Raw genomic sequence first — 27,830 nt, forward strand, 5'->3', positions numbered from 1 at the left:
TTGCGTGGTAAAGGTGTTACGTGGTCAAGGCACATGAATGGTAAAGACTTGCGCGGTAAAGGTGTTACGTGGTAAAGGCACATGAATGGTAAAGACTTGTGTGGTAAAGGTGTTACGTGGTCAAGGCACATGCATGGTAAAGACTTGCGTGGTAAAGGTGGTGCGTGGTAAAGGCACATGCATGGTAAAGACTTGTGTGGTAAAGGTGGTACGTGGTCAAGGCGCATGCATGGTAAAGACTTGCGTGGTAAAGGTGGTGCGTGGTAAAGGCACATGCATGGTAAAGACGTGCGCGGTAAAGGTGTTACGTTGTCAAGGCACATGCATGGTAAAGACTTGCGCGGTAAAGGTGGTATGTGGTCAAGGCATATGCATGGTAAAGACTTGCATGGTAAAGGTGGTGCGTGGTAAAGGCACATGCATGGTAAAGACTTGCGTGGTAAAGGTGGTACGTGGTCAAGGCGCATGCATGGTAAAGACTTGCGTGGTAAAGGTGGTGCGTGGTAAAGGCACATGCATGGTAAAGACGTGCGCGGTAAAGGTGGTGCGTGGTAAAGGCACATGCATGGTATAGACTGGCGTGGTAAAGGTGTTACGTGGTCAAGGCACATGCATGGTAAAGACTTGCGTGGTAAAAGTGGTACGTGGTCAAGGCACATGCATGGTAAAGACTTGCGCGGTAAAGGTGGTACGTGGTCAAGGCACATGCATGGTAAAGACTTGCGTGGTAAAGGTGGTACGTGGTCAAGGCACATGCATGGTAAAGATTTGCGTGGTAAAGGTGGTACGTGGTCAAGGCACATGCATGGTAAAGATTTGCGTGGTAAAGGTGTTACGTGGTAAAGGCACATGCATGGTAAAGACTTGCGTGGTAAAGGTGGTACGTGGTCAAGGCACATGCATGGTAAAGATTTGCGTGGTAAAGGTGGTACGTGGTCAAGGCATATGCATGGTAAAGACTTGCGTGGTAAAGGTGTTATGTGGTCAAGGCACATGCATGGTAAAGACTTGCGTGGTAAAGGTGTTATGTGGTCAAGGCACATGCATGGTAAAGACTTACGTGGTAAAGGTGGTACGTGGTCAAGGCACATGCATGGTAAAGACTTGCGCAGTAAAGGTGGTACGTGGTCAAGGCGCATGCATGGTAAAGACTTGCGCGGTAAAGGTGGTGCGTGGTCAAGGCACATGAATGGTAAAGACTTGCGTGGTAAAGGTGGTACGTGCTCAAGGCATATGTATGGTAAAGACTTGCGTGGTAAAGGTGTTACGTGGTCAAGGCACATGCATGGTAAAGACGTGCGTGGTAAAGGTGGTGCGTGGTAAAGGCACATGCATGGTAAAGGTTTGTGCGGTAAAGGTGGTATGTGGTCAAGGCACATGCATGGTAAAGACTTGCGCGGTAAAGGTGGTACTTGGTCAAGGCGCATGCATGGTAAAGACTTGCGTGGTAAAGGTGGTGCGTGGTAAAGGCACATGCATGGTAAAGACTTGCGCAGTAAAGGTGGTACGTGGTCAAGGCACATGCATGGTAAAGACTTGCGTGGTAAAGGTGGTGCGTGGTAAAGGCACATGCATGGTAAAGACTTGCGTGGTAAAGGTGGTACGTGGTCAAGGCGCATGCATGGTAAAGACTTGCGTGGTAAAGGTGGTGCGTGGTAAAGGCACATGCATGGTAAAGACGTGCGCGGTAAAGGTGGTGCGTGGTCAAGGCACATGCATGGTAAAGACTTGCTTGGTAAAGGTGTTACGTCGTCAAGGCACATGCATGGTAAAGACTTGCGCGGTAGAGGTGTTAAGTGGTAAAGGCACATGAATGGTTAAGACTTGCGCGGTAAAGGTGGTGCGTGGTAAAGGCACATGCATGGTAAAGACTTGCGCGGTAAAGGTGGGTCGTGGTCAAGGCATATGCATGGTAAAGACTTGTGTGTTAAAGGTGGTACGTGGTCAAGGCACATGCATGGTAAAGACTTGCGCGGTAAAGGTGGTACGTGGTCAAGGCACATGCATGGTAAAGACTTGCGTGGTAAAGGTGGTCTGTGGTCAAGGCACATGCATGGTAAAGACTTGCGTGGTAAAGGTGGTACGTGGTCAAGGCACATGCATGGTAAAGATTTGCGTGGTAAAGGTGTTACGTGGTAAAGGCACATGCATGGTAAAGACTTGCGTGGTAAAGGTGGTACGTGGTCAAGGCACATGCATGGTAAAGACTTGCGCGGTAAAGGTGGTACGTGGTCAAGGCACATGCATGGTAAAGACTTGCGTGGTAAAGGTGGTCTGTGGTCAAGGCACATGCATGGTAAAGACTTGCGTGGTAAAGGTGGTACGTGGTCAAGGCACATGCATGGTAAAGATTTGCGTGGTAAAGGTGTTACGTGGTAAAGGCACATGCATGGTAAAGACTTGCGTGGTAAAGGTGGTACATGGTCAAGGCACATGCATGGTAAAGATTTGCGTGGTAAAGGTGGTACGTGGTCAAGGCATATGCATGGTAAAGATTTGCGTGGTAAAGGTGGTATGTGGTCAAGGCATATGCATGGTAAAGACTTGCGTGGTAAAGGTGTTATGTGGTCAAGGCACATGCATGGTAAAGACTTGCGTGGTAAAGGTGTTACGTGGTCAAGGCACATGCATGGTAAAGACTTGAGTGGTAAAGGTGGTACGTGGTCAAGGCACATGCATGGTAAAGACTTGCTTGGTAAAGGTGTTACGTCGTCAAGGCACATGCATGGTAAAGACTTGCGCGGTAGAGGTGTTAAGTGGTAAAGGCACATGAATGGTTAAGACTTGCGCGGTAAAGGTGGTGCGTGGTAAAGGCACATGCATGGTAAAGACTTGCGCGGTAAAGGTGGGTCGTGGTCAAGGCATATGCATGGTAAAGACTTGTGTGTTAAAGGTGGTACGTGGTCAAGGCACATGCATGGTAAAGACTTGTGTGGTAAAGGTGTTACGTGGTCAAGGCATATGCATAGTAAAGACTTGCGTGATAAAGGTGTTACGTGGTCAAGGCACATGCATGGTAAAGACTTGCGTGGTAAAGGTGGTACGTGGTCAAGGCACATGCATGGTAAAGACTTGCGTGATAAAGGTGTTACGTTGTCAAGGCACATGCATAATAATAATAATAATAATAATAAAAACATTTCTAAAGCGCCTGGCTGCACAAACAGTGTATCCCCGCGCTGACTGCAGACTAAACTAACAGAGGGAAAGGACGGAAAAGGCGAAGGGCAGAGTTATTGAGGGAAAAGATGGGTTTTTAATCTGGCTCTGAAAAGGGTTTCTGAGGGTTCCATACGCAAATGGACGGGGAGGGCATTCCAGTGTTTTACTCCAAGGTATCGGAAGGAGCGACCCCCCATTTTGGCTCTGTGAATACGAGGGAGCTTGAATTGTGTCATTCCTGAGGATCTAAGATCTCTGATCGGACAATGGATGGTGAGAAGGTTTCTTAGATAGATGGGTCCCTTGTTATGGGCAATCTTGTGGGCATAGCAAAGGCTTTTAAATCTAATTCTTTCCCTAACAGGGAGCCAGTGAAGTTTGGCCAGTACCGCTTTGGAAGATGTTCTTTTAGGAAGACCCAGTACCATGCGGGCGGCAGCATTTTGAATGCATTGTAACTGATGTAACTGCTTTTGGTTCACGCCTAATAGGAGAACGTTTCCGTAGTCCAAATGAGGCGTTATAAGCGCGTGTACAATCGTTTTTCTTGTTTCTGTCGGGATGAGATCTATAATTTTTCTCAGGATTTTTAGCGTGCCAATGCATTTACCTATTGTTTTGTTGACTTGAGATTTTCCTGAAAGATCAGAGTCAATCATAATCCCTAGATTTTTAACCTTCTCTACGGGGCGGGGAAAGTCACCCAAAGCTGCCGGCCACCATGCCTGGGACCATATTGAGATTTTGTTCCCGACCACCAACACCTCCGTTTTGTCTCCATTTAAACGGAGGCAGTTGTTTTCCATCCATGTGGCGACAGCACCCATGCAGCCAGAGAAATTGATGGCAGATTTCTCACTGTCTGGGGTAAGCTTGAACATAAGCTGGGTGTCGTCCGCGTAACTAACAATGCCCACCCCAAAGTTCTCTACGACGCGAGCCAGGGGCTCCATATAGATGTTGAATAAGGTAGGGCTCAAACTAGAGCCCTGTGGAACCCCATAGCTCACGTCCCGAGAGGATGATTTGAAGGGTGGGCAATGTATCCGGAACGATCTTTTAGTGAGGAAAGACTTGAACCAAGCCAGTGCATGTTCCTTCACTCCTATATCCGAAAGTCGGGACAGCAGCGTGGCATGTAGCACAGTGTCAAAAGCTGCGCTTAAGTCTAACATGACCAACGCTGCTGTCTCTCCCTCGTCCACCATCTTGCGAATGCATTCCGTGGAATATAAAACAGCTGATTCCGTGGAATAGCCAGGTCTAAAACCTGATTGTGTCGGGTGGAGAACATCTACTGATTCTAAAAAAGCCATAAGTTGTTTATTGACTATTTTTTCTATAATCTTGGCACATTGTGGCAGGAGGGAGATAGGCCTGAGATTTTGGAATTGGATAACAGAGATATTCGTTTTTTTTTTTAGAGGAATAACTTGTGCTGTTTTCCAAGCCTCAGGAACATAACATTCTTTAAAGGAGAGGCTTATCATGTTTCTTAATTGGTCAATGAGACACTTTTCCATGATGTCTTTACTTTTTGCTAGAGGACACACATCATTGGGGGAACCTGAGTGGATACCATTGATGATAATGGCCAGATCTTTATTGTCAGGTGTGGTAAATTTAGTAAGGATAGTCTTTTGAGTGGGGGGGTTTCTGGACCTTGTCTCTTTACCTGATGTAGAGGATTTGGGAAAGGTAGCGTGAATTTTCTCCACCTTTTCGACAAAGAAGTCAGCTTGGTAAAGACTTGCGCGGTAAAGGTGGTACGTGGTAAAGGCGCATGCATGGTAAAGACTTGCGTGATAAAGGTGTTACGTGGTAAAGGCATATGCATGGTAAAGACTTGCGCGGTAAAGGTGGTGCGTGGTCAAGGCACATGCATTGGTAAACACTTGCGCGGTAAAGATGTTACGTGGTAAAGGCACATGAATGGTAAAGACTTGCGTGGTAAAGGTGGTACGTGGTCAAGGCGCATGCATGGTAAAGACTTGCGTGGTAAAGGTGGTGCGTGGTAAAGGCACATGCATGGTAAAGACTTGCGTGGTAAAGGTGGTGCGTGATAAAGGCACATGCATGGTAAAGACTTGCGCAGTAAAGGTGGTACGTGGTCAAGGCGCATGCATGGTAAAGACTTGCGTGGTAAAGGTGGTGCGTGGTAAAGGCACATGCATGGTAAAGACTTGCGCGGTAAAGGTGGTACGTGGTCAAGGCGCATGCATGGTAAAGACTTGCGTGGTAAAGTTGGTGCGTGGTAAAGGCACATGCATGATAAAGACTTGCGTGGTAAAGGTGGTACGTGGTCAAGGCACATGCATGGTAAAGACGTGCGCGGTAAAGGTGGTGCGTGGTAAAGGCACATGCATGGTAAAGACTTGTGCGGTAAAGGTGGTATGTGGTCAAGGCACATGCATGGTAAAGACTTGCGCGGTAAAGGTGGTACGTGGTCAAGGCGCATGCATGGTAAAGACTTGCGTGGTAAAGGTGGTGCTTGGTAAAGGCACATGCATGGTAAAGACTTGCGCAGTAAAGGTGTTACGTGGTCAAGGCACATGCATGGTAAAGACTTGCGCAGTAAAGGTGGTACGTGGTCAAGGCGCATGCATGGTAAAGACTTGCGTGGTAAAGGTGGTGCGTGGTAAAGGCACATGCATGGTACAGACTTGCGTGGTAAAGGTGGTACGTGGTCAAGGCGCATGCATGATAAAGACTTGCGTGGTAAAGGTGGTGCGTGGTAAAGGCACATGCATGGTAAAGACGTGCGCGGTAAAGGTGGTGCGTGGTAAAGGCACATGCATGGTAAAGACTTGTGCGGTAAAGGTGGTACGTGGTCAAGGCACATGCATGGTAAAGACTTGCGCGATAAAGGTGGTGCGTGGTCAAAGCACATGCATGGTAAAGACTTGCGCGATAAAGGTGGTGCGTGGTCAAGGCACATGCATGGTAAAGACTTGCGTGGTAAAGGTGGTGCGTGGTCAAGGGACATGCATGGTAAAGACTTGCGTGGTAAAGGTGTTACGTGGTCAAGGCACATGCATGGTAAAGACTTGCGCCGTAAAGGTGGTGCGTGGTCAAGGCACATGCATGGTAAAGACTTGCGTGGTAAAGGTGGTACGTGGTTAAGGCACATGCATGGTAAAGACTTGCACAGTAAAGGTGGTACGTGGTCAAGGCGCATGCATGGTAAAGACTTGCGCGGTAAAGGTGGTGCGTGGTCAAGGCACATGCATGGTAAAGACTTGCGTGGTAAAGGTGGTACGTGGTCAAGGCATATGTATGGTAAAGACTTGCGTGGTAAAGGTGTTACGTGGTCATGGCACATGCATGGTAAAGACTTGAGTGGTAAAGGTGGTACGTGGTCAAGGGACATGCATGGTAAAGACTTGCGTGGTAAAGGTGTTACGTCGTCAAGGCACATGCATGGTAAAGACTTGCGTGGTAAAGGTGTTACGTCGTCAAGGCACATGCATGGTAAAGACTTGCGCGGTAAAGGTGTTAAGTGGTAAAGGCACATGAATGGTAAAGACTTGCGCGGTAAAGGTGGTGCGTGGTAAAGGCACATGCATGGTAAAGACTTGCGCGGTAAAGGTGCGTCGTGGTCAAGGCATATGCATGGTAAAGACTTGAGTGGTAAAGGTGGTACGTGGTAAAGGCACATGCATGGTAAAGACTTGCGTGGTAAAGGTGGTACGTGGTCAAGGCACATGCATGGTAAAGACTTGCGCAGTAAAGGTGGTACGTGGTCAAGGCGCATGCATGGTAAAGACTTGCGCGGTAAAGGTGGTGCGTGGTCAAGGCACATGATTGGTAAAGACTTGCGTGGTAAAGGTGGTACGCGGTCAAGGCATATGCATGGTAAAGACTTGCGCGGTAAAGGTGGTACGCGGTCAAGGCACATGCATGGTAAAGACTTGCGTGGTAAAGGTGGTGCGTGGTCAAGGGACATGCATGGTAAAGACTTGCGTGGTAAAGGTGTTACGTGGTCAAGGCACATGCATGGTAAAGACTTGCGCCGTAAAGGTGGTGCGTGGTCAAGGCACATGCATGGTAAAGACTTGCGTGGTAAAGGTGGTACGTGGTTAAGGCACACGCATGGTAAAGACTTGCACAGTAAAGGTGGTACGTGGTCAAGGCGCATGCATGGTAAAGACTTGCGCGGTAAAGGTGGTGCGTGGTCAAGGCACATGCATGGTAAAGACTTGCGTGGTAAAGGTGGTACGTGGTCAAGGCATATGTATGGTAAAGACTTGCGTGGTAAAGGTGTTACGTGGTCATGGCACATGCATGGTAAAGACTTGAGTGGTAAAGGTGGTACGTGGTCAAGGGACATGCATGGTAAAGACTTGCGTGGTAAAGGTGTTACGTCGTCAAGGCACATGCATGGTAAAGACTTGCGTGGTAAAGGTGTTACGTCGTCAAGGCACATGCATGGTAAAGACTTGCGCGGTAAAGGTGTTAAGTGGTAAAGGCACATGAATGGTAAAGACTTGCGCGGTAAAGGTGGTGCGTGGTAAAGGCACATGCATGGTAAAGACTTGCGCGGTAAAGGTGCGTCGTGGTCAAGGCATATGCATGGTAAAGACTTGAGTGGTAAAGGTGGTACGTGGTAAAGGAACATGCATGGTAAAGACTTGCGTGGTAAAGGTGGTACGTGGTCAAGGCATATGCTTGGTAAAGACTTGCGCGGTAAAGGTGGTACGTGGTCAAGGCACATGCATGGTAAAGACTTGCGTGGTAAAGGTGGTGCGTGGTCAAGGCACATGCATGGTAAAGACTTGCGCGGTAAAGGTGGTACGTGGTCAAGGCATATGTATGGTAAAGACTTGCGTGGTAAAGGTGTTACGTGGTCAAGGCACATGCATGGTAAAGACTTGAGTGGTAAAGGTGGTACGTGGTCAAGGCACATGCATGGTAAAGACTTGCTTGGTAAAGGTGTTACGTCGTCAAGGCACATGCATGGTAAAGACTTGCGCGGTAAAGGTGTTAAGTGGTAAAGGCACATGAATGGTAAAGACTTGCGCGGTAAAGGTGGTGCGTTGTAAAGGCACATGCATGGTAAAGACTTGCGCGGTAAAGGTGGGTCGTGGTCAAGGCATATGCATGTTAAAGACTTGTGTGTTAAAGGTGGTACGTGGTCAAGGCACATGCATGGTAAAGACTTGTGTGGTAAAGGTGTTACGTGGTCAAGGCATATGCATAGTAAAGACTTGCGTGATAAAGGTGTTACGTGGTCAAGGCACATGCATGGTAAAGACTTGCGTGGTAAAGGTGGTACGTGGTCAAGGCACATGCATGGTAAAGACTTGCGTGATAAAGGTGTTACGTTGTCAAGGCACATGCATGGTAAAGACTTGCCCGGTAAAGGTGGTACGTGGTAAAGGCGCATGCATGGTAAAGACTTGCGTGATAAAGGTGTTACGTGGTAAAGGCATGTGCATGGTAAAGACTTGCGTGGTAAAGGTGGTGCGTGATAAAGGCACATGCATGGTAAAGACTTGCGCAGTAAAGGTGGTACGTGGTCAAGGCGCATGCATGGTAAAGACTTGCGTGGTAAAGGTGGTGCGTGGTAAAGGCACATGCATGGTAAAGACTTGCGTGGTAAAGGTGGTACGTGGTCAAGGCACATGCATGGTAAAGACGTGCGCGGTAAAGGTGGTGCGTGGTAAAGGCACATGCATGGTAAAGACTTGCGCGGTAAAGGTGGTGCGTGGTCAAGGCACATGCATGGTAAAGACTTGCGCGATAATGGATGGAACATGGTAAAGGCACATGCACGGTAAAGACTTGCGCGGTAAAGGTGGTACGTGGTCAAGGCATATGCATGGTAAATACTTGCGTGGTAAAGGTGTTACGTGGTCAAGGCACATGCATGGTAAAGACTTGCGTGGTAAAGGTGGTATGTGGTCAAGGCATATGCATGGTAAAGACTTGCGTGGTAAAGGTGTTACGTGGTCAAGGCACATGAATGGTAAAGACTTGCGCGGTAAAGGTGGTGCGTGGTAAAGGCACATGCATGGTATAGACTTGCGTGGTAAAGGTGTTACGTGGTCAAGGCACATGCATGGTAAAGACTTGCGTGGTAAAGGTGGTACGTGGTCAAGGCACATGCATGGTAAAGACTTGCGCGGTAAAGGTGTTACGTGGTCAAGGCATATGCATGATAAAGACTTGCATGGTAAAGGTGGTATGTGGTCAAGGCACATGCATGGTAAAGACTTGCGTGGTAAAGGTGGTACGTGGTCAAGGCACATGCATGGTAAAGATTTGCGTGGTAAAGGTGTTACGTGGTAAAGGCACATGCATGGTAAAGACTTGCGTGGTAAAGGTGGTACGTGGTCAAGGCACATGCATGGTAAAGACTTGCGTGGTAAAGGTGGTACGCGGTCAAGGCATATGCATGGTAAAGACTTGCGCGGTAAAGGTGGTACGCGGTCAAGGCACATGCATGGTAAAGACTTGCGTGGTAAAGGTGGTGCGTGGTCAAGGGACATGCATGGTAAAGACTTGCGTGGTAAAGGTGTTACGTGGTCAAGGCACATGCATGGTAAAGACTTGCGCCGTAAAGGTGGTGCGTGGTCAAGGCACATGCATGGTAAAGACTTGCGTGGTAAAGGTGGTACGTGGTCAAGGCACATGCATGGTAAAGACTTGCGCAGTAAAGGTGGTACGTGGTCAAGGCGCATGCATGGTAAAGACTTGCGCGGTAAAGGTGGTGCGTGGTCAAGGCACATGCATGGTAAAGACTTGCGTGGTAAAGGTGGTACGTGGTCAAGGCATATGTATGGTAAAGACTTGCGTGGTAAAGGTGTTACGTGGTCATGGCACATGCATGGTAAAGACTTGAGTGGTAAAGGTGGTACGTGGTCAAGGGACATGCATGGTAAAGACTTGCGTGGTAAAGGTGTTACGTCGTCAAGGCAAATGCATGGTAAAGACTTGCGCGGTAAAGGTGTTAAGTGGTAAAGGCACATGAATGGTAAAGACTTGCGCGGTAAAGGTGGTGCGTGGTAAAGGCACATGCATGGTAAAGACTTGCGCGGTAAAGGTGCGTCGTGGTCAAGGCATATGCATGGTAAAGACTTGAGTGGTAAAGGTGGTGCGTGGTAAAGGCACATGCATGGTAAAGACTTGCGCGGTAAAGGTGCGTCGTGGTCAAGGCATATGCATGGTAAAGACTTGCGTGGTAAAGGTGGTACGTGGTCAAGGCATATTCTTGGTAAAGACTTGCGCGGTAAAGGTGGTACGTGGTCAAGGCACATGCATGGTAAAGACTGGCGTGGTAAAGGTGGTGCGTGGTCAAGGCACATGCATGGTAAAGACTTGCGCGGTAAAGGTGGTACGTGGTCAAGGCACATGCATGGTGAAGACTTGCGCGGTAAAGGTGGTGCGTGGTCAAGGCACATGCATTGGTAAAGACTTGCGTGGTAAAGGTGGTGCGTGGTAAAGGCACATGCATGGTAAAGACTTGCGCGGTAAAGGTAGTATGTGGTTAAGGCACATGCATGGTAAAGACTTGCGCGGTAAAGGTGGTGCGTGGTCAAGGCACATGCATGTTAAAGACTTGCGCGGTAAAGGTGGTACGTTGTCAAGGCACATGCATGGTAAAGACTTGTGCGGTAAAGGTGGTACGTGGTCAAGGCACATGCATGGTAAAGACTTGCGTGGTAAAGGTGTTACGTGGTCAAGGCACATGAATGGTAAAGACTTGCGCGGTAAAGGTGTTACGTGGTAAAGGCACATGAATGGTAAAGACTTGCGTGGTAAAGGTGGTGCGTGGTCAAGGCACAGGCATGGTAAAGACTTGCGTGGTAAAGGTGGTGCGTGGTCAAGGCATATGCATGGTAAAGACTTGCGTGGTAAAGGTGTTACGTGGTCAAGGCACATGAATGGTAAAGACTTGCGCGGTAAAGGTGTTACGTGGTAAAGGCACATGATTGGTAAAGACTTGCGTGGTAAAGGTGTTACGTGGTAAAGTCACATGCATGGTAAAGACTTGCGCGGTAAAGGTGGTACGTGGTCAAGGCACATGCATGGTAAAGACTTGCATGGTAAAGGTGGTACGTGGTAAAGGCATATGCATGGTAAAGACTTGCGTGGTAAAAGTGGTACGTGGTCAAGGCATATGCATGGTAAAGACTTGCGTGGTAAAGGTGGTGTATGGTAAAGGCATATGGATGGTAAAGACTTGCGTGGTAAAGGTGGTACGTGGTCAAGGCATATGCATGGTAAAGACTTGCGTGGTAAAGGTGTTAGGTGGTCAAGGCACATGCATGGTAAAGACTTGAGTGGTAAAGGTGGTACGTGGTCAAGGCACATGCATGGTAAAGACTTGCGCGGTAAAGGTGGTGCGTGGTCAAGGCACATGATTGGTAAAGACTTGCGTGGTAAAGGTGGTACGCGGTCAAGGCATATGCATGGTAAAGACTTGCGCGGTAAAGGTGGTACGCGGTCAAGGCACATGCATGGTAAAGACTTGCGTGGTAAAGGTGGTGCGTGGTCAAGGGACATGCATGGTAAAGACTTGCGTGGTAAAGGTGTTACGTGGTCAAGGCACATGCATGGTAAAGACTTGCGCCGTAAAGGTGGTGCGTGGTCAAGGCACATGCATGGTAAAGACTTGCGTGGTAAAGGTGGTACGTGGTTAAGGCACACGCATGGTAAAGACTTGCACAGTAAAGGTGGTACGTGGTCAAGGCGCATGCATGGTAAAGACTTGCGCGGTAAAGGTGGTGCGTGGTCAAGGCACATGCATGGTAAAGACTTGCGTGGTAAAGGTGGTACGTGGTCAAGGCATATGTATGGTAAAGACTTGCGTGGTAAAGGTGTTACGTGGTCATGGCACATGCATGGTAAAGACTTGAGTGGTAAAGGTGGTACGTGGTCAAGGGACATGCATGGTAAAGACTTGCGTGGTAAAGGTGTTACGTCGTCAAGGCACATGCATGGTAAAGACTTGCGTGGTAAAGGTGTTACGTCGTCAAGGCACATGCATGGTAAAGACTTGCGCGGTAAAGGTGTTAAGTGGTAAAGGCACATGAATGGTAAAGACTTGCGCGGTAAAGGTGGTGCGTGGTAAAGGCACATGCATGGTAAAGACTTGCGCGGTAAAGGTGCGTCGTGGTCAAGGCATATGCATGGTAAAGACTTGAGTGGTAAAGGTGGTACGTGGTAAAGGAACATGCATGGTAAAGACTTGCGTGGTAAAGGTGGTACGTGGTCAAGGCATATGCTTGGTAAAGACTTGCGCGGTAAAGGTGGTACGTGGTCAAGGCACATGCATGGTAAAGACTTGCGTGGTAAAGGTGGTGCGTGGTCAAGGCACATGCATGGTAAAGACTTGCGCGGTAAAGGTGGTACGTGGTCAAGGCATATGTATGGTAAAGACTTGCGTGGTAAAGGTGTTACGTGGTCAAGGCACATGCATGGTAAAGACTTGAGTGGTAAAGGTGGTACGTGGTCAAGGCACATGCATGGTAAAGACTTGCTTGGTAAAGGTGTTACGTCGTCAAGGCACATGCATGGTAAAGACTTGCGCGGTAAAGGTGTTAAGTGGTAAAGGCACATGAATGGTAAAGACTTGCGCGGTAAAGGTGGTGCGTTGTAAAGGCACATGCATGGTAAAGACTTGCGCGGTAAAGGTGGGTCGTGGTCAAGGCATATGCATGTTAAAGACTTGTGTGTTAAAGGTGGTACGTGGTCAAGGCACATGCATGGTAAAGACTTGTGTGGTAAAGGTGTTACGTGGTCAAGGCATATGCATAGTAAAGACTTGCGTGATAAAGGTGTTACGTGGTCAAGGCACATGCATGGTAAAGACTTGCGTGGTAAAGGTGGTACGTGGTCAAGGCACATGCATGGTAAAGACTTGCGTGATAAAGGTGTTACGTTGTCAAGGCACATGCATGGTAAAGACTTGCCCGGTAAAGGTGGTACGTGGTAAAGGCGCATGCATGGTAAAGACTTGCGTGATAAAGGTGTTACGTGGTAAAGGCATGTGCATGGTAAAGACTTGCGTGGTAAAGGTGGTGCGTGATAAAGGCACATGCATGGTAAAGACTTGCGCAGTAAAGGTGGTACGTGGTCAAGGCGCATGCATGGTAAAGACTTGCGTGGTAAAGGTGGTGCGTGGTAAAGGCACATGCATGGTAAAGACTTGCGTGGTAAAGGTGGTACGTGGTCAAGGCACATGCATGGTAAAGACGTGCGCGGTAAAGGTGGTGCGTGGTAAAGGCACATGCATGGTAAAGACTTGCGCGGTAAAGGTGGTGCGTGGTCAAGGCACATGCATGGTAAAGACTTGCGCGATAATGGATGGAACATGGTAAAGGCACATGCACGGTAAAGACTTGCGCGGTAAAGGTGGTACGTGGTCAAGGCATATGCATGGTAAATACTTGCGTGGTAAAGGTGTTACGTGGTCAAGGCACATGCATGGTAAAGACTTGCGTGGTAAAGGTGGTATGTGGTCAAGGCATATGCATGGTAAAGACTTGCGTGGTAAAGGTGTTACGTGGTCAAGGCACATGAATGGTAAAGACTTGCGCGGTAAAGGTGGTGCGTGGTAAAGGCACATGCATGGTATAGACTTGCGTGGTAAAGGTGTTACGTGGTCAAGGCACATGCATGGTAAAGACTTGCGTGGTAAAGGTGGTACGTGGTCAAGGCACATGCATGGTAAAGACTTGCGCGGTAAAGGTGTTACGTGGTCAAGGCATATGCATGATAAAGACTTGCATGGTAAAGGTGGTATGTGGTCAAGGCACATGCATGGTAAAGACTTGCGTGGTAAAGGTGGTACGTGGTCAAGGCACATGCATGGTAAAGATTTGCGTGGTAAAGGTGTTACGTGGTAAAGGCACATGCATGGTAAAGACTTGCGTGGTAAAGGTGGTACGTGGTCAAGGCACATGCATGGTAAAGACTTGCGTGGTAAAGGTGGTACGCGGTCAAGGCATATGCATGGTAAAGACTTGCGCGGTAAAGGTGGTACGCGGTCAAGGCACATGCATGGTAAAGACTTGCGTGGTAAAGGTGGTGCGTGGTCAAGGGACATGCATGGTAAAGACTTGCGTGGTAAAGGTGTTACGTGGTCAAGGCACATGCATGGTAAAGACTTGCGCCGTAAAGGTGGTGCGTGGTCAAGGCACATGCATGGTAAAGACTTGCGTGGTAAAGGTGGTACGTGGTCAAGGCACATGCATGGTAAAGACTTGCGCAGTAAAGGTGGTACGTGGTCAAGGCGCATGCATGGTAAAGACTTGCGCGGTAAAGGTGGTGCGTGGTCAAGGCACATGCATGGTAAAGACTTGCGTGGTAAAGGTGGTACGTGGTCAAGGCATATGTATGGTAAAGACTTGCGTGGTAAAGGTGTTACGTGGTCATGGCACATGCATGGTAAAGACTTGAGTGGTAAAGGTGGTACGTGGTCAAGGGACATGCATGGTAAAGACTTGCGTGGTAAAGGTGTTACGTCGTCAAGGCAAATGCATGGTAAAGACTTGCGCGGTAAAGGTGTTAAGTGGTAAAGGCACATGAATGGTAAAGACTTGCGCGGTAAAGGTGGTGCGTGGTAAAGGCACATGCATGGTAAAGACTTGCGCGGTAAAGGTGCGTCGTGGTCAAGGCATATGCATGGTAAAGACTTGAGTGGTAAAGGTGGTGCGTGGTAAAGGCACATGCATGGTAAAGACTTGCGCGGTAAAGGTGCGTCGTGGTCAAGGCATATGCATGGTAAAGACTTGCGTGGTAAAGGTGGTACGTGGTCAAGGCATATTCTTGGTAAAGACTTGCGCGGTAAAGGTGGTACGTGGTCAAGGCACATGCATGGTAAAGACTGGCGTGGTAAAGGTGGTGCGTGGTCAAGGCACATGCATGGTAAAGACTTGCGCGGTAAAGGTGGTACGTGGTCAAGGCACATGCATGGTGAAGACTTGCGCGGTAAAGGTGGTGCGTGGTCAAGGCACATGCATTGGTAAAGACTTGCGTGGTAAAGGTGGTGCGTGGTAAAGGCACATGCATGGTAAAGACTTGCGCGGTAAAGGTAGTATGTGGTTAAGGCACATGCATGGTAAAGACTTGCGCGGTAAAGGTGGTGCGTGGTCAAGGCACATGCATGTTAAAGACTTGCGCGGTAAAGGTGGTGCGTGGTCAAGGCACATGCATGGTAAAGACTTGCGTGGTAAAGGTGGTGCGTGGTCAAGGCACATGCATGGTAAAGACTTGCGCGGTAAAGGTGGTACGTTGTCAAGGCACATGCATGGTAAAGACTTGTGCAGTAAAGGTGGTACGTGGTCAAGGCACATGCATGGTAAAGACTTGCGTGGTAAAGGTGTTACGTGGTCAAGGCACATGAATGGTAAAGACTTGCGCGGTAAAGGTGTTACGTGGTAAAGGCACATGAATGGTAAAGACTTGCGTGGTAAAGGTGGTGCGTGGTCAAGGCACAGGCATGGTAAAGACTTGCGTGGTAAAGGTGGTGCGTGGTCAAGGCATATGCATGGTAAAGACTTGCGTGGTAAAGGTGTTACGTGGTCAAGGCACATGAATGGTAAAGACTTGCGCGGTAAAGGTGTTACGTGGTAAAGGCACATGATTGGTAAAGACTTGCGTGGTAAAGGTGTTACGTGGTAAAGTCACATGCATGGTAAAGACTTGCGCGGTAAAGGTGGTACGTGGTCAAGGCACATGCATGGTAAAGACTTGCATGGTAAAGGTGGTACGTGGTAAAGGCATATGCATGGTAAAGACTTGCGTGGTAAAAGTGGTACGTGGTCAAGGCATATGCATGGTAAAGACTTGCGTGGTAAAGGTGGTGTATGGTAAAGGCATATGGATGGTAAAGACTTGCGTGGTAAAGGTGGTACGTGGTCAAGGCATATGCATGGTAAAGACTTGCGTGGTAAAGGTGTTAGGTGGTCAAGGCACATGCATGGTAAAGACTTGAGTGGTAAAGGTGGTACGTGGTCAAGGCACATGCATGGTAAAGACTTGCGTGGTAAAGGTGGTGCGTGGTCAAGGCACATGCATGGTAAAGACTTGCGTGGTAAAGGTGGTGCGTGGTCAAGGCACATGCATGGTAAAGACTTGCGTGGTAAAGGTGGTACGTGGTCAAGGCACATGCATGGTAAAGACTTGCGCGGTAACGGTGGTACGTGGTCAAGGCACATGCATGGTAAAGACTTGCGTGGTAAAGGTGGTACGTGGTCAAGGCATATGCATGGTAAAGACTTGCGTGGTAAAGGTGGTGCGTGGTCAAGGCACATGCATGGTAAAGACTTGCGTGGTAAAGGTGGTGCGTGGTCAAGGCACATGCATGGTAAAGACTTGTGTGGTAAAGGTGGTGCGTGGCCAATGCACATGCATGGTAAAGACTTGCGTGGTAAAGGTGGTACGTGGTCAAGGCATATGCATGGTAAAGACTTGCGTGGTAAAGGCATTTGTTGGAATGTATAACATTATAATTAGTCTATTCCTGCACTATCCCTTGACTTGAAACTAAACCCTGAGCCTTGATAAACTGGACACAGACAGCCCAAAAAACAAGTGTAAAAGCACATGTAGTGGGAATGTCATGTCACATTGTCATCACATGCCATTTCCCCAGTGCATTGTACCATTTCCCCAGTTGTGTCCGGATAAATGGTGCTATGAACAGTATAGCGCTACTCGCCACCACGTTTAGAGGGTGATCCATTTCTCTTCCTACCCTGGAAGGGGAGTTACTCGAGCATTTTGTTGAAGTGAAACTCCTTAACTGTTTCCAGTGTCATAAAGAGTCTGATTGGCATCTGTGAATGCTCATTTACTCACAAGTTAGCGGTCATTCACAAACTGACAAGGCGAAGCATGCGAGCGCTACCTTTACTAGTGTGTGATTCTACACATGCAAAACATGTACACCTGGCAGCGATCATCTGACGAGTTTTGTTTTCTAACCTTGTTGAAAGAGCTGCTTAGTCCTCAAAACTCCAACTCTTTGAGCATAAATAAGATAAGCTGTCAACAACTCTGTCTGGGGACACAGACAAGCCCACTGACACCAAGATAGAGACAGTAATAACGCTTATTCACCGGCCCTGGAAAACACCCTAGTCCTGCTCATCATACAGACCCATCTCCCTCCTAAACGCTCATGCTAAACTATTCACAGGCATTCTGGCACACAACTTAGACCATTCATAATGGCCTTATGACTGCAAGCCACAGCAGTGGTGAGATAATACTGTGCCATTAATAAAATGGATGCTTTCCAACACTGAAAAGACACTGGACACAACGTCCGCCAAGGGCCCGATTTATATTTAGGTGGATGGTTTATTCTGTCATAAATGTGGCAGGTGTCCCGTCCACCCTATTAAAAGTGTATTATATCCTCTGGCAATTGTAATAAAGCGGACGGGATCTGTCATGTTTGAAGCAATAACCTGTCCGATAAACTAAGAATCAGGCCCCATGTCTGCACCAAGTGTTGTAGAAGGAGCAAGAGCCAGCATTATAGGAAGAGTGCCTAGAAGCAGATATAGTGCCAGAGGCACTGAAGCACCTACCTGTTCACTTCCTCTGTTTATACCTCATAAGCACCTACCTGTACACCTGCTCTGTCTGTACCTCATAGGTACCTATATGTGCACCTCATCTGTTTATACCTCACTAGCACCCACCTGTGCACTATCTCTGTTTATAGCTAATCGGCCCCTTCCTGTGCACCCCCCTCAGTTAGTACCTCCCAGGCGAGCTTCTGAAATGAAGCTTGTGAGCTCCGTACTGCCAACGACGGCCTCTTCACTATCAGGCCATTATCTTCATCTGCTCTGTGCATGCTTCAAGTGTGTCCCCTGTCACAGCTAACAATGAACCCTGTAGAGTGAGTACACAGACCAAGGGGAGGAGGGCGCTGAAGGACATGAAATGAGGTAAACCTGGATAAAAGAAAGATGGGAATGGAGAAATGTGACTTCACCTGTGCACAACAGACACCTCCTCTCGCTCAACCAAAGCCCTGTTGAGTCACAAAGTAGCATCCTGGCCGTCAGACAGACCACAATAAGTCAAATATCTTGTAAATGTTGAAAAACAAAAACAATTATTAATATGCACACATCTGTTGGATGCTTGATATTTCAGATAAATTATTGCTTGTGATGGATATCGTTGCATATTACATTTCATGAATTAATATTTCTTTGCTTTATCTGTGTGCGCAATATAAAGACGGGCCATTAGAATTAACCCCTCATTCTGTTTCACAGAAAACCCAGGCAGGAACTGCTGATTGAAATACAACAGGATCTTAACTTTACCTACTTTTGGAAGAACTAAAGACTCACTTTTTAAGTTGTCTTTCAGGGCAGAATCAGTCAATAGTTCAAGGGAGATGGATATATATTACGCTGATAGAAAATCCACCTCAACTCGGGATAATGCTCCAGTCTTCCAGGTTAGAAGGATCCAGAAATGCTTGAGCCAGGAGGGCTGTAAAATGTGTTGAAGGTGACTTAGGGCCTTATTACGAGTGTGGCGGTCTTCCAATGGGACTACCACAGGCGGAGGTACCAGGCAGACTGCCAAGCCCATTGAGAGCCCGCCGCCGGATTATGACCTAAATCCAGGGTGGGTGGGCGGTGCCACAGCGGTCTCGCGGCGGCTGTATTAGGCTCATTAGAGAGCCTAAACAGCATACCACCACCTTAAGAGTGCCTGCAGCACGTTCCTGCACCATGTCATGCATGCCACACTGTGCAGGAACAAGGTTCAATTCCATGGAGTGGCACAACACGTGCCCCCCGCATGCAACCCCATGAGCAGAATCGGCCGGGGCCTTCTTACCTGCATGTCCTTTATCCTTTTCATGGTGGGGTCCCCGCCAGGAAAAGGGCAGCGGATATGCAGACCGTAATATGCTCGGCGATGTCGGCATTGGCACTGCCAACATATTCAGGGTGTTTGCAGACTGCCTCCACAGCGGGATCCTTGATCCTGGCGGGGGGGGCGGTCCCACCACCACAATTATTATACGCCGATCAGTCTGCCAGGATGGTGCCATTTGGACCGCAACCCTGAGTACGGCGATCATGAGGGCCGTCGCACTCATAGAAAGACTCTTAATGAGCTGCAAGGTAAAGGCGGAAGTTGGCATTTGAGCTGATCCAGTGTGAACAGGAAAGTATTGTGGAAAAATAGATACCTTTGTTATACACTTTCTGAAGAGCTACCTTTGTTATACACTTCCAAATGAGTTACCTTGGTTAAATACTTCCTGAAGAGTTACCTTTGTTGTACACTTCCTGAAGAGCTACCTTTGGTAGATACTTCCTGAAACTGAATTAACGGCAGCGCTTCCTGATTCCTCTCTTTTTCCACAATCTGTTCTGGTTAATTGAAATCTTGTCCATGTGGATCTACCCAAAACTCTACCTGTAGCATGAGTGCTCTGCGGCTGCCCTTTCGTTAGTAATGTACTCTGGAACAGTGGTAAATCACTGCCTTTTCAGAAGTAAATAAGTTGTGACATGTTCAACCGCAGTTTTAATGAAATATCCATGTATGGTAAAATGTTCCTTACTAAATTTCAAATATGGCAGAGAAGAGATGTCTTCTACAGCTGGTTAAATATTGTGTATTCACATTCTATTACATTTGCATTTAGTAATATTGCATTTCTTTACATCCAACAGAGAATAAGCCTTAAATGCACGGATTGATTATGAATAATGAAGATAACACATCAAACCTGCAAAAATTATCAAAAATAAGGAGCTCCAAAAACATCAGTGCAATCAGAGGCAGAGGACAGATCCAGGAAGAAGCAGTCAAAGGCAATTCAGTGAGTGTCCGAGTCTGAGATCTGCACCTCGACACCCCAAGACGAAGAAATGACCTCAACAAAATTAAGGCAACAAAACTGACAAACCACCTGCTGCATAAACAAGCGTCTAACACCAGCTTTGATCATGAGGCCGGTATGAGAGTTGGAGGAAGGTCTCGTGTCAATTTGGGATCCATAGCTTGGAACAAACTCCCTCTTCAGTTTTGAGCTGTTAGCAACATGAACATGTTTAAAAAAGGTTGAAAACTTGGCTTTTTGTCCATGTTTGAAACAAACTGATTTACTTTCTTTTCTGACCTGTGCTTTGCCCCGGGACACTCTTTGGAGTAGCTGTACACATTACGAGTCGCTTCACCATCATGATATGGCTAGAGCAGTGCTTCGCTATCTAAACTGGCAACATACCAGCATTCAGTGCTCTAGGTGTATTGCAAACACTTTCTAGCCAAACCGCAGGCACCAGGGAAAAGCCCAACGAAGTGGAGCCTAACAACTGAAGGCTAAAGGAAAGCGGAGATCTGCTCTCTGAAGTACAGAGTGTTGTCCCAATTTGCACCTACCGGAAGGAATATTAAGCTTTACCCGCAAGCATGCAAAGCCATTATCCAATCTAAAGATGCAATCACCCACAAGGAAGCCTTACTGATATTATGAATGTGTCAGCTATTTAGTGAGTCTTGTATTTTATTGTTAAATCGGAAATCACGCGTCCAAAATATAACACACATACAGGGAATGTGAAAATAACGCAAGTGGTTTATTAACTATGCTGACCCTTCAGGAAACACGGTCAGGAGAAAAATCTGGTCATTGCACTGAATATGTCAAGAACTTTAGCCAGTTAGAAACCATGAAAGAGAATCAGCGAATACAAACAGGGGAAAAACCATACCATTGCACTGAATGTGTGAAGAGCTTCAGTCGGTTAACAGACCTCCGAAGACATCATCGAACACACACAGGGGAAAAACCATACCATTGCACTGAATGTGTGAAGAGCTTCAGTCGGTTAGCAGTCCTCCGAAGACATCAGCGAACACACACAGGGGAAAAACCATACCATTGCAATGAATGTGTAAAGAGCTTCAGTCAGTTATCACATCTCCAAAGACATCAGCGAATACACACAGGGGAAAAACCATACCATTGCAATGAATGTGTGCAGAGCTTTAGTCAGATATCAAACCTCCACACACATCAGAGAATCCACACAGGGGAAAAATCCTACCATTGCAAGGAATGTGTGCAGAGCTTCAGTCTGTTAGCATATCTCCAAACACATCAGCGAATACACACAGGGGAAAAACCATACCAATGCAGTGAATGTGCGAAGAGCTTCAATCAGATTTCACAGCTACACACACATCAGAAAATACACACAGGGGAAAAACCATACCATTGCAGTGAATGTGTGAAGAGCTTCCGTCGGTTACATGACCTCCAAACACATCAGAAAACACACACAGGGGAAAAACCATACCATTGCAGTGAATGTGTGAAGAGCTTCAGTCACATTACATATCTCCGCACACATCAGAGAATACACACAGGGGAAAAACCATACCAGTGCAGTGAATGTGTGAAGAGCTTCAGTCAAATGACACACCTCCACACACATCAGAGAATACACACAGGGGAAAAACCATACCAGTGCAGTGAATGTGTAAAGAGCTTCAGTCAGTTAACAAGCCTCCGGAGACATCAGCGAATACACACTGGGGAAAAACCATACAATTGCAGTGAATGTGGAAGTAGTTTTAGGGTACTATCACACCTCCACACACATCAGAAAACACACACAGGGGAAAAACTATACCAGTGCAGTGAATGTGTAAAGAGCTTCAGTCAGTTAACAAACCTCCACACACATCAGAGAACACACACAGGGGAAAAACCCTACCATTGCAATGAATGTGGCAGTAGTTTTACTTACTCTTCAGCATTAAGAAATCATCAGCGAGCTCACAAAGGGGAAACAAATCTTTTAAATTCCATGAATGCTTGAAAAGCTGTAGTCCATTATCAATCCTAAACAGGCATCAGCGAACACACGCAGAAGAAAAGCGTTCAAGTGCAATGAATGTGTGAAGAAATGTAGTCAATTATCAAGCCTATGTAGACATCAGCTTGCACTCACTCTGTAAATACCATACAACTGTAGTGAGTGTAGAAGTACCTTTAGGAAATCTTCTGCATTAAGGATTCATCAGTTAATTCACACAGAGAAAAAACCTTTCAGGTGCAGTGAATGTGTAAATATCGTCTGTCAGTTATTAAACCTACAGATACATCAACTAACACACACAGAGTAAAAATGGGCATTGCAATGAATGTCAGAAGTGATTTTGTCAATTGCGAACACACCTGGGGTAAACCTTACAATTACACTAAAAGTGTGACGAGCTTTTGTCAATTTCTGATCCTACATAGCCTCAGCGAACACACACCTTCATTTAACTCACTTAGAAATAATCCTAGAGATGCAGTGAATTCAAAAAGAACTTAAGAACAAACAATAATATTGACTCATCTGAGGACATAGACAGGAGCAGAACAGTGCAGTTATTGTGAGATTAAGGAATTACAGGAACAAGTATATAATTATGTGGGATATTCAAATACCAGATGAATGAAGACTCAACTAGAAGAAATGAAGAAAACCAAAGATTTGTAGAATATTGAACGGGTCTGTTCCCAGTGATTGTTCACTTCGGTACACATAGAAAAAACAATGTGATATAACAGGAAATCCACTGGGAGACTAGCTCAATGTGGAATGAAAGAAAAGAAACACTGGTGGTTTTTATTTGGCGATGAAGAGTTACAAAGAAAAACATCCAAGTGTTCCTGTTCATGCTTACTGTAAAAGTGTAGGGATAATTATGATTCTGCCTGCACACATTGCTATATTAGCATAAGTGAGTTAGTTGCGAAAACGCCATTTTGCTGCGTTTGCACATGACACTACATGTCTCTGTTTTTATAAAGACAAACTGCTTGCTTTTCCTTCACATGAGACGGTCTGTTTTTTATATCTCTAGACTCACACTGCGACCTCAAGTCTGCACAAAGTGTTCAAGGTTAAAATAACAATGTATGCTGTTGATGCAGGTTGATCGGCCCTCGCTCTAGACACAACACAAACACAGCTGCTCATCTCTGAAACTCAGGTGATTTTAATATTGCACTGCATGCATGAGACTAGCACTTGGACAAAAACTTTCAATCGAGAAAGAGCTGTGCTGATCTGGGATGTGATTCACTTCACCTGACTTTGGAGGTATGCGGTCCCCGTTTTAACCTAGAGATCCTCTATTATTATAATACCAAACAAGGGGAGGGTAGTACACAAGGCGCTATATACCTGGTTCCACTATCATTATAATATGATTTCTCCCTTTGTATTTTATGGAATTGTAACAATGCTGATTGTATTGATTTTTTGCATATTTTTACTTATGTTAGCAAAGATACTGCATTTTAGAGCACGTAGTTGAAATAAACATTTTAAACTATACCTTGTCTCTGATTACTCACATTGTGGACATTTATGAGAATAAAAGTGAAAGAGTGTTCTTGATTCCCACTATTCCTGAGAGGTCCCAAAGTCACTTGTTCTGGGTTGTCTAATCATTGGTAGCTTTGCTGTAGTACGGAGAACGAATGAGACACTGATGCTAGTTGGATAGGGGTTCTGGGCACTGAGGTGGGGTTTTGGTACACCACAATACACTGAGGTCCTGGTTTCCTGCGCATAGTTCTGTGAATAAGCAAAATCCCCGCAACATGGCGCCCAACGTCTTGATTAGTGCTTGTATCTGTCCACAATACCCTCACCACTGTTTCCGGTTAACAGGCGTGACGGATTAATCTACCTATACGAATGTGTTATAGGTTAATTCAAGCTTGAGATTTATAAAAAAGGTTCACGTTTTGAATAACTACCCTTTTTGTGCTGCAATTTATATAAATTGTTTTTCTTCTCTATATCCTTATGTGTGATATTGATATAGCTCAGCATAGTCAGGCAGCGCTCCGGCGTCATCTGACGCAGTTTGGAGTACCAGACGATGGTATGTCTGTTATCTTTGTGGTGAGTGCTGATTCGTCGTTCCCCTTTGAGCTTTTCTACTCTTGGGTCACGTTTCCTGCAATAAATGCGGATGAGGATATGTTCCAAACATACACTCACACTGCGATTCCTATGAACTATACTCAGGACTCAGGACTCAGGATCACAGGACACAAGAGATTCCAATTTCCGCTTGGCAGCATCGTGTTTGGTTTAATGGCACCCTCCCCCACTCCATAACTCCGGTTCGGTTAGGTCCCTTGTCAATTCCTGGGGCCACTTTGCCAGTCTTAGCCGGGTTCACACCATATCCACGTTATCTCAATGCCCCGACTGACGACTTGTGTCAACTTTATACCTCTTTTGTTGGGGTACATAGGGCTTTAGTTCATTATGTTTCTTGCAGCGCAACAAGTTGGACCGGCCGGGATGCCGATTAGTCCCGTCATGGTTAATTCGGTTAATTCGGTAATGGGAAAGCACCCCCAAACTAAGTACGAAATGCCTTATTGGCTTGCTGAGAAATTTGACCAACTGGAAGCAGTGTTTCCTAATACCACTCCTGTGGAAAAACACAGGATTCTCACAATTAGCTTGCAGAAAGACTTATTGCCAGAGGTAACAGATTGTGAGAATTGGGGTAAAGTATTTGCAGCAGTATATGCGAAGTGTTTCGGCATGCCGTCTATGACTGGCTTGCCCTCTGTGATCAAGCGTGTTCAGGATGAGCACAGTCCGGAGGTGTCTGTCGAGTTGAGAATGAGGCTCTTTGGAGTGTTTGATGTAGTTGCTGATCTCATCTTTTGTAATGTAAAGGGAGATGCGGTTAACTTTCAGGTGTTGAATGCTTTGCGCCTTGTCCCAGACGTCGTCAAACCCCGAGCGTTACCGAGAATTATTGCGGAGGCTTATAAGACCATTGGTCGCAATAGTTTGGGTGTTAAGCCTTTTGCTAAAACGGCAACTCAACCGCAGACTCAGATGGCAAAGTCTACTTAAGACGACCGTCCAAATTTTCCAAAACAGAATTGGAAGAATAAAAAACAGAGGAAGCAGCAATAGAAACAGGGGTCCCATCCGGCGTCGCCGATACCAGTGTCTACTGAGCGCACTTATGATTTGTGCGACCACGCAAGAATTAGGTCTCCTGATAAATTTCAGGTACCGGAGCAACATTCTCGTCGTTCTTCAGAGGAAACATCGGGCACGCAAGCCGGTGGCGGAGAACACGGCAGGGGTCATGGTGCCCCAGAAGGACGTGAGCGGCCCCGCCCCTCTGATGGTAAAGGCAAGCAGGACGACTTGCCACGTTAACGCCTTCATTTTCAGAAAAAGAAAGTTGCTGCGTTAACCGTAAGGTATGCCACGGCTAGTGAGAACATAGCTTCGGAACCTGACATGGACATTAACGCTGCTCGACAGCGCAGCGGAGGTTACAATAGTGCAGCAAGCACTGCGGCCATATCTGAAGGCGACAGCAACTGATACTTTTATCAATCAATCAGAGTACTTGTAAAGCGCGCTACTTACCCGTGAGGGTGTCATGGGTTCTTATGCCATTGCAAGTTAATCCCTTTAATTATGCATGTTCTCGTATTGTGTGACAAGTACTGTTTATGTGTGGCAATTACTGCTACTGATTCATTTGTAGGTAGCAATGTTTGTTGGTACATTTTCTTGCAGCTAGCAATGATTGTTACTGTTCAAGTTTTATGCACGTGTAGAACTGAATACAAGAGCCTTTTCACTCTCACGTTTTGAACGGTTTCCTGAATACACATGAGCAGGTGAAGGAACGCCCAAGCAAAGACTATAAATACCCTGCCCTCGCTCACAATGATGCTTCGCTTCGTGCAACAGCATCACCGTGAGTGTTCCTGTTTGGCATCTGAGACCCGTCTGATTCAGTCCCTTTCTTTTGGTTCCTCTTCCCTCCCGTCTGGAATTCCTCCCGCTAGCTTCTGTTCCCGATTCCCTTAGAAAACCTCAGTTCCTGTTTTCCCTTTAAAAACTTATCTTCCCCTTTTGTGATTCCTTCGTCGTCCTCCGATCTCCGAAAGGCACTGGAGGCTTCAGTTCCGTCGATCTTCAGTTCCGGTTGAGCCTTCTCTCGTTGATCTGATTTCCTGTGTAAAGAAGTAAGAGATCTGGTTACCAAGCAACTCAGGATCAAAAGACAAGCATTGGTAAAGACAAGCTTCTTATTTGTAAAAGACTCGAGAGCTGGAAAATCATTTTCTTGATGCGACCTTATAGGTTGCGTGCATGGTCAGTGGGTGTTGGAGCTGTTCCCAGTGTGGTCGACCACCAGGAGTCATCCCAGGCTAAGGGGGTGGGTCCGAGTATGAGAACCTCCATCTTGTCCGAGTTCAGCTTCAGACGGCTGCTCCTCATCCAGTCGGCGACGGCCTTCATTCCCTCGTGGAGGTTGGTTTTGGCGGGGTGTGCATCCTTGGTGAGAGAGAGGATGAGCTGGGTGTTATTGTGGCGTAGGAGATGATGTTGAGGTTGTGATGGCAGGCCACTTGTGTGAGGGGGGCCATGTAGACATTGAACAGCATCGGGCCGAGAGATGAGCCCTGGGGGACGCTACAGATGATGTCGGTGGCTTCAGATCGGAAGGGTGGGACTCGGACGCTCTGGGTTCTGCCAGAGAGGAAGGACGTGGTCCAGTCAAGGGCCTTTTCTTGGATTCCGGCTTCTAGGAGGCGTGTCTTTAGAGTCCGATGGCAGACCGTGTCGAAGGCAGCTGACAGGTCCAGGAGGATGAGGGCTGATGTTTCGCCATTGTCTAGTTGGCGCCTGATGTCGTCTGTGGCGGCGATGAGGGCTGTCTCGTGCTGTGGTTTTGTCTGAATCCGGACTGGGACGGGTCCAAGATGTTGTTGTCTTCCAGGTGGCGGGTCAGTTGCATGTTGACGATTTTCTTGATGACCTATGCCAGGAACGGGAGCAGGGAGATGGACTGGAAGTTCTTGAGGTCCTTGGGGTCCGCCTTGGGCTTCTTGAGGAGGGCGTTGATTTCGGCATGCTTCCAGCTTTCCGGGAACGTCGCTGTTTTGAAGGAGATGTTGATGAACTTCAGTAGTTGGGGTGTGACGGCTGCGTCTGCTTTGTTGAATACGTGGTGTGGGCACGGGTCTGACGGAGATCCTGAGTGGATGGAGTTCATGGCCTTGCTTGTCTCGATGTCGTTGATGTTGGACCAGGAGGTCAGGCGGTTGGAACTAGTAGTGTTCACAGGATAGGTGGAGTCTGGCGTAGTCGGGGTGGTTGTGGTGTTGAAGCTGTCGTGGATGTCAGCGATCTTGCGGTGGAAGAAGATGGCTAGTGAGTCGCACAGTTCTTGTGAGGGCGGGATGTCGTTGGCGCTGGGGTTGGAGAGTTCCTTTGCGATGCTGAAGAGCTCCTTGCTGTCGTGTGCGTTGTTATCCAAGCGGTCTTGCAAGGAGGATCTCTTGGCTAATCTGATGAGGTGGTGATGTCTGCGGGTGGCGTCCTTGTGGGCTGCGTGGTTGTCCGGTGTGTGTTCATGGAGCCATATCTTCCCCAGTTTCCGGCATGCGCGTTTGGAGGTATGGAGCTTGTCGGTGAACCAGGTGGCTCTCTTGGTGGTGTGGCTGTTGGAGGGTTTCTTGAGCCGGGCGAGGAAGTTGGCGCAGTCGTCGATCCACTGTCTGAGGTTGCTGGCTTCGCCGTCTGGGTTGGTGGGGTCGGCGGGTGGGTTCTGGGCGAGGGTGGTGATCAGCTGGTCATAGGTGACTTTGCTCC

At 47.3% G+C, this 27,830-nt stretch overlaps 1 protein-coding gene across 1 annotated transcript in view; it reads left to right on the forward strand.

Moving 5' to 3' along the window:
• LOC144806531 (uncharacterized) overlaps positions 1–23,504 on the forward strand; it is a 653,350-nt gene extending 629,846 nt beyond the window's left edge. The window contains exon 3 of the mRNA XM_078672872.1: positions 19,836–23,504. Coding sequence (XP_078528998.1) covers positions 20,754–21,992 — 1,239 coding nt within the window. The 5' untranslated portion in view covers positions 19,836–20,753 and the 3' untranslated portion in view covers positions 21,993–23,504. The remainder of the gene's footprint in view (positions 1–19,835) is intronic.
• Positions 23,505–27,830: the final 4,326 nt, after the last annotated feature.

Source organism: Lissotriton helveticus (genome assembly GCF_964261635.1).
Source record: "Lissotriton helveticus chromosome 1_1 unlocalized genomic scaffold, aLisHel1.1 SUPER_1_unloc_8, whole genome shotgun sequence".
NCBI lineage: Eukaryota > Metazoa > Chordata > Amphibia > Caudata > Salamandridae > Lissotriton > Lissotriton helveticus.